Raw genomic sequence first — 10,924 nt, 5'->3', positions numbered from 1 at the left:
TCCATAATATTTCTTTTTTTTACGCTTCGGCTGTTAAGCCGAAGTGTTTCTTGTCGAACTATTTTGTTAGTAGAATTTGTTGTAGTTTATCGCATATTTATTCATTGTAAATACAGTCTAAACTTATAGAATCGATTTCATTTTACAAGTAGTTTAAGCTTTCTAACAATCTTATAAACCTACTTCAATAAATTGTAGTTTAAGTAATCTAACTGCTTTGTAAAACTATTGCAATAAACAGAAGAAGAGGTTTAATCAACACTTATAACCTATTAGATTAATAGTAGTAGTCCAATTAATATTTTATATACTTACTTTATTAATTAACGAGATTAATCTAAAAAGTATCGGAGAACTACCTAAGGATATCATTTTATTAGCGCGTTATAGCCAGTAACCGCCAGGACCGCTTATATATAACCAAGCACGTCTCTATGATTGGTTTAATATAAGGAAAGAAATTACCTCTGATTTTGATTTAAACAAAATATTACGACAAAAATGGTGTTTTTATCACTATACATAAAATAAAATTCAATTTTCAAAATACGAATTTAGTGGGCCGGTCATTTTTACTCTGAGGGCCGCATCCGGCCGCTGGCAATACGTTGCCAAATTCTACTCTATAACAAAAGGAGATTAATAGCCAACATAACATCTTGAAGACTAAAAAACAAAACTTAACAAATTTAAAAACACATCGCTTAAAAACGACAAGTATGGAGGTATAAACCAAAAGTTGAAAAAATAATAATTCTTATTGTTAAACTTTTTATAAAATATAGTTTTACTTTGATTATCTTTTGTATTTATTTTAAAATTAAAATTTATTATTTAAAATAACAATAAATTAAACAATCAATGCTGTCAAAGCTTTTATAGCAAAAACTAACACGAGGTTACTTGCTATAAAAATAAATTAATCTTGAAACTTTATTTTATAATGTTGATTTTGTTTATCGGAGCTTTAGTTGTCGGCATTTGAATTGTCAAAATTAAAACTGTTAGGTTTGAAATGTCGGAGTTTAAGTTGCTGGAATTTGAATTGTTCGAATTTTAATTGACCGAATTTAAATTATCGAAATATAAATTGCCAAAATTGAGTTTAAAAATTTGAAATGTTAGAGTTTGGATGGTAAGAATTCGAACTGTCGGAATTTAAGTTGTCCGAATTTGAATTGTCGTACTTTGAATTGTCCGAGTTTGAGTTGTCGTAGTTTAAATTGTCCAAGTTTGAGTTATCGGAATTTAAATTGTCCGAAATTGAGTCATTGGAATTTGAATTTTCCGAATTTGAGTTGTCGGAATTTGAATTGTCCGAATTTAAAATGTCCGAATTTAAATTGTCCGAGTTTGAATTGACGTAGTTTGAATTGTTGGAGTTTGAGTTGTCGGAATTTGAATTGTCGTATTTGAGTTGTCAGAATTTGAATTGTCGGAATTTGAGTTGTCAGAATTTGAACTGTCGGAATTTGAGTTGTCAGATTCTGAATTATCAGAATTTGAATAGTCATGTAACCCAAGTGTATAGTTGTAATTTATATTCATAACAAGTTTAAAAAAAAATTGATATATTTTATGTTTAAAAATCTTTATGTTTGATTTTATTTATATGTTTCACATTCTATCTGAAAAATATTAATATTAATATTCAAAGTTTGTTGTTATTTAACTGAGTTGTTTTATTTAACAACTTTTTTTTTTTGTAAAACAAAAAGTTTAATTCTTTTTTACAGCTTATGTTTAACAATTTTATTTTGAAGAAAATGTTTTATTCTTTTTTTACAGCTTGAATCTTTATGCTACACCAAAGCTAGTAATAATATTAACAAAGACGTGTACTCTTCCTTTCTCTATGAATTATTTTTGACAAAATAAAGTAATTGTACATCTGAATTTTATCTAATGTTGTGAACTTTTTTATTTTATATCCTTTTTGTTTTTTGTTCAACTCCTAAAGTTTATGATTTTTGTTTTAATAAAAGCAACAATTTTTGCAAATTCTGAAGTGGAGAAACTGTTTTCAAAGTTATATTTTTAGGCCCATCAGTAATACTATTAAAGTTAAATTCTTAATTGATATTTTTATTTTCAATGCAAGGTTTTATAGGCTCATAAAAGTTTCAACACATAAAGAATTATAGGGGGTCAAGAGCACTACAAATTGCCTTGTATTCAGTTATTCATTATACTTCAACATTTAATTTATTTTTTAACTTTTAATAAAACTGCACAATTTTATATAAAATTAAAGGTAGTTAAAATTACTCTATTCCCGTTATGACATCATCACACGTTATTCTTGATTTTTTTTTGCAGATTCGTAACTTTTTTGAGCTAGCTACGTCCCTGATTTAAGGTGTTAAAGCTTTATAAAGCAGATACGCATTATAATGTAATAAAGCAGCTCTAATGCTAGACTTGAAAAGTGTTCAGTATGTTTTTAACTTTGTTGTTTCACAATTTAAGTTTTACTTATTTTATATTAACAAATATCTAAAAAAAAATTCAACCAAAATATATATATTTATTTTATTTTCTCTAAATATAATCTGAATTTATATATTATTTACTTTATCTTTAAACTTTAACTTTATCATATTTTCATCAAGTTAATATTAAGTGAACTAAGTTAAACTTTTCAAGCCATTGTAAACATTAAACTATATATTAGTTCAAATACAATATTTTTCAATTCGATTTGTCGAGTTTTAATTATCATTTTGGCAGAATAATTAAACAAGCCTACTTAGTAAGCCTAAAAGTTTACAAGTAACACGTAAGCAACACAAATCATCATCAGATAAAAAAAAAACTAAGCAAACTAAGTTTACAATTAAGCTAACCGCCTACGCACAAATACTAGTTAAAAATGCATTTAGAGTCACTAAATAAACACATGTAAAAATAGTATTTTACATAAATAAACTAACAGATAATTATGAAAAAATGATAAACGTATAAACATCAGATAGAACTAACGAAGTTATAAGTCGAAAAACAAATAGTCTAATAAACAAATCAAAGCAAAGTAACAAATAAATAATTTAAGTATGTTTTAACCGAGCTATGTGAAAAAAGCTAATCACTTTCAACAAGTGTATTTATTTTATACTTATATGTTGATGTATAACCTAAAATAATAGTATATTAAGATCTAAAATAACAAATATAAATTGATCTTTAAAGATGTAATAAATGTACCTTAAACGCTAGAACATTTGCAAAGTTTTTATTTAGCTAAATATAGACTAAATAATGTTTATTATGACTTAAATATTGAATATTCAATTTCGATACACTGTAAAAGTTTAAGAAAAATTATTTTTACTTATTCTAAATGCATAACTTTAATAAATGTTTTATTTTTTCAACAAACGCAAATACAAAAGTATAATATTTACAAACAAAAGTGTTCAATTAGTAGCAGTAGTTCACAGCTGTCATTATAAACACAGTCGCATACTGACAAATTCAAGTGCTAAGAATTTATTCAGTTGCTGTGAATTGCGGCAGTGGTTGGCAGGAACTTGTTACTAAGTATTGATCTATTGAAGTATCTTAAAGATCAAGTAAATACTGTTTCAAAACCTTTGATATATATTTTTGATTTGTCGTAAATACAAACTTGAATTCAGTTATTTTTGTTGCTCGAAGTCCTTTTTAAATACAAATTCAATTTTAGTTATGTTTATTAGTGGAAGTCTGTTGAAGTGTAGGTTAATTTTTAGTTATTTAGAAATGCTTTTTGTAAAGTACTAAGCTAGTTAAATAAAGTATATAAAACTTTAACTATAAATTTTGTAGATAACGCAAGTTTTATTTCTTGCTCGATTAATACCTTGTTATAACAATGTTTCATCACACCTTAACACAGTAAGTAAGCACAAAGTTTTTATTAAAGTTTCTGATAAACTAATATTTAGTTTGTGTTTAGTTTGTGTTTAACTGTAAAAAAAAGTAATTGTTGAAACGCGATCGTTTGTATGTTTGTAAAATATGTATTTAAAGCATTTCATAGTTACAAGTTAACAGAGAAACTTGGAAGTTTTAAAACAATTGTTTGCATTATTATAGCTTTAAGTTTAATAAAATATTTCTTTATCTAATTTTAACTAATAAATACTTATTGTTTCTATTATTTCTTAATATTGTTACTAGTTAGTTGCATTTATTTTATTTTCAATCTATACTGTGCTTTAAGAACAATATTAAGATGTTTAGTTTAAGTGATTTGCTTTTTTTTTCTTATAATTTTGTTTACAACACTGACATTTATACAAGTTTCTAGTGAAAAATTTGTTGCTTAATATTTCCTTTTAGTAGCTATTGTCAATAGTATTAAGTAATGAAGAACAGTATTTAGCCGTTATATTTTTCTGCTCAATTTTTGCTAGTATTTTTTATAGTGACAAAATAAAGAAAAATAAAATGTTTCACTATTTATTTTACTTTTTATTTAATCAAAAGTTTATTTAAATCTATGTGAGGCTAAAATTTCGCAGATATTCAAAATCAGATATTCGCATTTTTGAACAGATATTCGCTATAAACAAGTTTTCGTAAGAAATTAATGGAGCTTACAGTTCTTAATCAATTTAGACAAAACACATCTTAAACGGTTCGTCTTGATTTGTAGATATTAAACTTTGGTTAAGATTGAAAAAAAAACATCAGAAAACATTTTTTTTGACCTCAAAGTTCAACTAAGTTTTTTTTTGTTTATTCTATACAAAGCAACTAAATTTCGTAAAAAATTAATGGAGCTTCCAACTCTTATTCAATTAAAAAAATAAAATTAACGATTTGTCTTGCATTGTAGATATAACATTTTGGTTTAGATTGAATAAATCTATTAAAAAAATTTTTTTGACCTAAAAATTATATTAATATTTTTGTTGTTTATTCTATGTAAAACAACTAAATTTCGTAGAAAATAATGGAGCTTACAATTCTTGTTAAACTTAGAAAGAAAACATCTTAAATGATCCGTCTTGCTTTGTAGATATTACATATTTGGTTTAGATTGAATAAAATCATCAAAAAATATATACTTTGTGACCTCAAAGTTCAACTAACATTTTCCTTGTTTATTCTACATAAAACAACTAAATTTCGTAAAAAATTATTGGAGCTTACAATTCTAAACTGACAACAGTCTAATTATAAAGTTATGCAAAACCGACTATTGTGTGTATTGGTATATCAAATACCAATATAGAAGTGTCCTGGCCACAAACAATAAATACCAGAAAGATTTCATACAACAAGTTCTCGTTCAAATAAGAAAATTGTTGAAGATGTCTCAAAGAAAATTTTTAAATTTTAGTCTGACTTAATTTTTGTTTAATCATACTATTTGAAGGCTTTTGATTCTAGTGACTTTGTAAGTAAATTGATAGGAATTTTTTTCCAATTTTAGCCTGAATTATTTTTGTTTAGTTTTATTATTTAAAGCCTTTTGGATATTGTGATTTTGTAAGTAAATTTCTAGGAAACTTTCGTAGTTTTAGTCGGACTTCAAAGGATTTTTACTTATAATATTTAAGGCTATCAATATCAATGAGTTCAAAATTCGAACAGACAATTTCTGATAATTTGTCCTTAAAAAATGACTTAAAGCCATTTTAACCTAAAATATGACTATTTGTAACTTTAAATTTAAAAAAATTGAGATAGCCTGACTTATTATACTTTTCAAAAAAACTGACTTAGCCTGACCTGTGGAAACCCTGAGATAGCAGTAACTGTAATTATTAAGTAAAGTTTGGATAAAATTTTAAAGTTTTTTTTATGTAAATTAAAGTCAGTTTTACTATAATTTAGTTTAACTATAGAAACTAAAATTAAAAATAATTAGTTTAGAACTTTTTTTTTGTTACTAATATATAAGTTAAATTATAAAAAAACTTTGAATAAAAAGTTTAGGTATAAATTTAAAGAAATTGATTAAGTGTCACTATTCTAATGTTCAGGTACTTTAGTTGAGATGAAATAGTTATTTTTTAGTAACCATAATAGAAGAAACTTATAGGTTCAAAAAATATTACATATACTATAAAAATAACTATCATGCTTTCAAAACTGTGGTTTCAATAACTTTTGTTGCCACTGATTTTTGGTAAGTTTTCTCCAGGTTGACAAAGGATCTTCCAGGTATATAAAACTACTCGTTTTTGGGTCTACTTTTAGTTTAATTTAATATTTAGTTTATGTAAAAAATGTGATAAGTATATTAAAATTATTGAAAAGATACAAAATAGTAGAGCTATTTCAAATGCGTTTTAAAAAGACTTTAATTATGACAATTTTTTATCTCTATGCCAGATTTTTTGTGTAAAATCAAAATTTTTAAACTTCAAATATAAAAATAGTTTAAAATTCCAGGTTTTTTTCATTTTTTAAGTAATTCTTGTTCAAATTTCGGCATTTTTCCAGGTTTGTTTAAAAATTTATCAAATTCAAAGTTTTTTTCTTCTTTCATAGTCAACTTCTAGGTTTTTCCTGGTTTTTAGGTAAAGTGGCAACCCTATGTAATTATTTTAAACAACTCATTAACTAAATACAGTATAACAAACGTAAAAACTTAGTACAAGTAAAAAACTTAAGTTAAACTTCAATAACTCCATTATTCAAGTAAGGTTACAATGTCTAGTCCACAGTTTGTGCTTTATATAAAACTATTTACAGATACTAGTATTTAAATTGATAACTTTTTTAAATTAATTTAGTCGTTTTTTTTTATAAATACAGTTTAGGAAATTCTTTGAAAAAAATTTAAACTGTTTTCAAGTAAAACAAAGACTTAAGTTATTTTATCTAGGTTTGTTCATAAAATGTTGTAAAGTAATTTTTTGGTTATATTCATCATTCAACATTTTGTAATAGAGTATAATTAAGCAATATTTCAGTTAAACAAATCTTAAATTATATTCTTTAAAATATCGTTTTTAAACTAACATTCTAATTTTGGAAGGCGGCACAGTTTTTCAGATTAACTGACATCAATCGCCAAAAATTACTCGAGCATATTGTATTTATTAAAACGATAAAACATTTACTGACAATTTTTTAATGATGAAAACCTTGGTATTGAGTGTGAAGCATAAATATATTTCTATGCATTTAAAAGATCCATGTAAATTTAAATAGGTTTAGTTTTTTTCGTCACCTGAGTTTTAAATTTTATTTAAAATTAGTTGCTAAAAATTAAACTTGAAAACCTTTTGTTCTAGTAAATAATCATTTATCTAGAGACTTAACAAATGTAATATAAAAAATAACTTAGTTCCTTACATTAATCAAATACAAAATTTTAAGTTAAGGCTTCTGAAATTTTTCTAAGTAGGCCCTTAATGAAAAAAAAAGCTATGGCACCCTAAAACATTATTTCTGAAAAACTTCGGTTAGAACTGCCTAAGACATGTTGTTTTTTGCTCTTCATCATCAGAATTTATCTAGTGTAAGCTTCAGATTATTGTCATGTGGCTTCCTCTTGTTCGGCTTGTAGCCCCTAAATTTCCTAAATTGTTTCTATAATATCTAGTAATAGTCTAAAAATAGAATTAAAAACGCCTAGAATTTTTTTTTCTCTTTATCGCCAGCGCAAGAACAACTAGTGAAGTGATCAATTTATGAAACACCCTGTAGCCAAACTTATTGTTCCTAAACATTCAACATTTTGTTAGAAAGTATAAAAAAATATTTTTTACTAAGTAAAATTTATTTTGAACAATATTTTCATTGTTTAATTAAAACTTTTTTATTTAAAACTTATACATATACTAGTTTTAGAAGAAGACACAATTACCATATCACGAAATGTCGGCTTAATAATTAGTAAAACTTAAAACGAATAGCATTTGACAAAGTTAAAAATTTTTTTTATTAGTGTATTAATAAAATAATCAAGTTTATTTAAATCTTTAAGTATTTTATTTTAAAATATTAACATTTCCTATAAAGCTAATTAAAATAGGTCAAATATTTTGAAAACCGACATTAAAAACACATATCACTGCTACTTTTGTTATAAAATCGACAACTATTTGTTTCCATTGTAAAAGTTAATGATTTGTTTTTTCAAACTGTGTTGGCAATTTTTTTTTAATTGGTTAACCACTTTTAATCAAAAATTTCATGCATGCCCTATTATATGTGAAAATAAGTTTCTGTTGACAGCAATTGTGTTAAATCGATATATCTATAAAACTATAAAAATTATTGTAATTTAAACACCGACCAAATAAGTAATAATACTCGTAAACACTTGTACTTATTAATTTTGAAACTATCATCCTAGTTTGTCATATAGGACATAAGTAAATAATTAAAATCATTGCAAAACATTTATACAAGTAAACAATTTTTTTATTAAGACATAAATATAAAAATTAATTATTTAGTAAACATAATAGATCTAATACAACTTATATTATAAGACGGAGGTTTTAATTTAAACTGTCGTTAATTTCACCATAGTAAATAGTAAAACTTTACTTTAAAATTTTTAATTACTTAAATATGTAAAATTACTGCAATTTGAAAAAACGATTACCAAAACTTTACACATAAATTGTTTAAACAATCTTTTATTTGAGATTATAAGGATGTAAAATATAACTTTATTTTGTCATAAAGTTTCTATGGATAGAACTAACTACACTACTTTAGTAGCATAAAGTTATAAATTTAAATGCTCTAAATCACCAATAAAGTAATGACTTACTAAAGTTGCTATTAAAGAACTAAACATACATTTGTGACAATAAAAAAACAAAGATAGTTTAAGATGATCCGCGCTCAATTATACATGAAGTAACAATATTGTAATTATTATTAACATGTAATCATATTTTTGATTTTCATATAATCAGTTTAGGTACTTTGGTGAAATGATTTTTTCCATCTGTTGTTACATAGCAAGGATCTTTGGACCATTCTTCCTTATCTATATCGTAACACAAAACTGTCGAGCTTTCAAGAAAAAACATAACAATCTTGTTTCCTAATAAAATAGCTTCCTGAATATACCAAAAGTGAGACTTTATAATTACAAAATAATTACAAGTTGAGTCATAAACTTCGAAATGGTTTCTACATCCTCCTATTGCAAACAGTTTGTTCTTTATAGCTACTAAACAATGACCAGACGCTGGCTTCATCATATTAGGCAAGTATTTCCATTCATCAGCTATGTGGTCATATGCTTCAACAGTGTTCAATTTATTATCATTATTATCCCATCCACCAGCAACAACTATTCTTTCTTCAAATACTGTGCAAGCTGCACTTGATCTAGCTTCTTTCATGCTTGCTACATTTCCCCATGTGTAGTTATTTGTATCAAAATATTTACAACTTGCTGTATATTTATCTTGTAAGTGTCCACCAATAAAATAAATTCTATCTACAAAACCGCAAACACAATAATATTCACGATCGTCAAGAATATCTCCTACAATTTGAAGAGAGTTGGTAGATAATGAGAATTTTTCAATCCTTCTTAAATTTATTCCTTTATCAAGTAGACAGTTTAATAAGTAAACATGACCTTTTAAGTAAATCATCGGTGTACTATTAGAAAATATACGATTTTTTGTTAGTGAGGGGACCTTTCTACAGCTTATTAGATTTCTACCATCGAGTTTGTTCACAAAACTTGTGTTTATCTGATAATCATCATCAATAGAACAAAAAACATTACCACTATGTAGAATATCGAAGTTGTTTTGTCTACAATATCTAGTACTAAGCTTTTCACTTGTTAATATACTAAATTTCTTGTTTATTTTATGCTGTTCTAATAATTTATTTAATAATGCTCGACACTCTTCGATATTTTTAAATAACAAATCATGCTTCAATATATGTTTTAGAGCATGTTCTGACAATAAAGAAAGCCGAACTGTCATCAATAGATCTTTTGCATGTTTCTTTCTATTAAGGAAATTGTAGTTTATCCAAGCTTCAGCAGCATTCAACACTTCAACTTCTGAAGTGATGTGAAGATTAGAACTTAGTAGAACTTTCTTGACCGTGTCAATATCTAACTCTAAAAAATTGTTAGTTTCAGCAACTGTTGCAAACCAACAATGAATGTAAGCATTAATTTTTTCTGAAAGATGTTTTATATCAAAAAGAGCTGACAACTGATAGTAGGTAGCAGCATTTTGAGGATTTGTTTTCGTCTTCATATAATTGCTAATCAAAGTTTCTACGTCTCTACTATTCTTTATCTTATTTAACTTTAAAGCTACAATCACTTTGGTCTTTTCTTTAGGAATTTTGGCTGAAAACAATAAAAAGGGTTATTTTTACAGCTGCATTCTTAAATTTAAAACAAAGATTAAAAAAGAAATGTACTTTATTACTAAAATAAACCATTTTTGCAATAAAAATAATTTGTATACATAAAAAATTTAAAAAGTTAGGTTTAATTTTATTAATCAATTTTTAAAATATATTAAATAGTACTGCTTATTAGTTGCTGATAAAAATTTATTAACTCAAATGTTGGGCAATTCTTAAAAAAAAATTTAACAAACACTCACTAGATAATGCAATTTGGTTGTAAACTTTAAGATCATTATTTTCAATCCTTGTAGGATCATCTTTTTGGCAATGTTTCAAGAAAGTTGCTCTTCTTGTTTTTTCTTTTGATGGTATATAATCCATACTTATTTTTTAGTTAATATTCTGAAAAATATTTTTATAGGTATAGAAAAAATTATGCTAATTTTAATTAAAAATTACTTTATTGTAAAACGTTACTTGTTTAGTGATATAATGAGTCTTATATTGACTATATTTTAAAAGAATTTATTTTCAATCAAAGTTTCGTTTAAAGACCTAGTCAGTGCTTAAATATTTCTTCTTTAGTAGTTGAGATTTCTCTTTTTGTTTTCTTAAAACCAAAACATAT

The 10,924-nt window shown here is 25.0% G+C and overlaps 1 protein-coding gene across 1 annotated transcript; it reads right to left on the bottom strand.

Moving 5' to 3' along the window:
- Nucleotides 1–8,864: 8,864 nt before the first annotated feature.
- Nucleotides 8,865–10,677, bottom strand: LOC145828965 (kelch-like protein 26). The gene is made up of 2 exons (XM_082936709.1): nt 10,548–10,677; nt 8,865–10,291 (listed from the first exon to the last, which is right to left on the bottom strand). The coding sequence occupies exons 1-2, from the start codon at nt 10,675–10,677 to the stop codon at nt 8,865–8,867; spliced, it is 1,557 nt and encodes a 518-aa protein (XP_082792835.1).
- Nucleotides 10,678–10,924: the final 247 nt, after the last annotated feature.

Source organism: Thalia democratica, chromosome 2, assembly GCF_965202585.1.
Source record: "Thalia democratica chromosome 2, ktThaDemo2.hap1.1, whole genome shotgun sequence".
Taxonomy (NCBI): Eukaryota; Metazoa; Chordata; class Thaliacea; order Salpida; family Salpidae; genus Thalia; species Thalia democratica.
Note: the sequence above shows the minus strand (reverse complement) of the source record. Positions and strands in the feature narration are given on the sequence as shown.

Coding starts and splice junctions, on each gene's coding strand:
- LOC145828965 (XM_082936709.1), bottom strand. CDS start 10,677: ATGGATTATATACCATCAAAAGAAAAAACAAGAAGAGCAACTTTCTTG. Junction 10,292..10,547: donor AATTGCATTATCTAGTGAGT/GTTTGTTAAATT, acceptor TATTGTTTTCAG/CCAAAATTCCTAAAGAAAAG.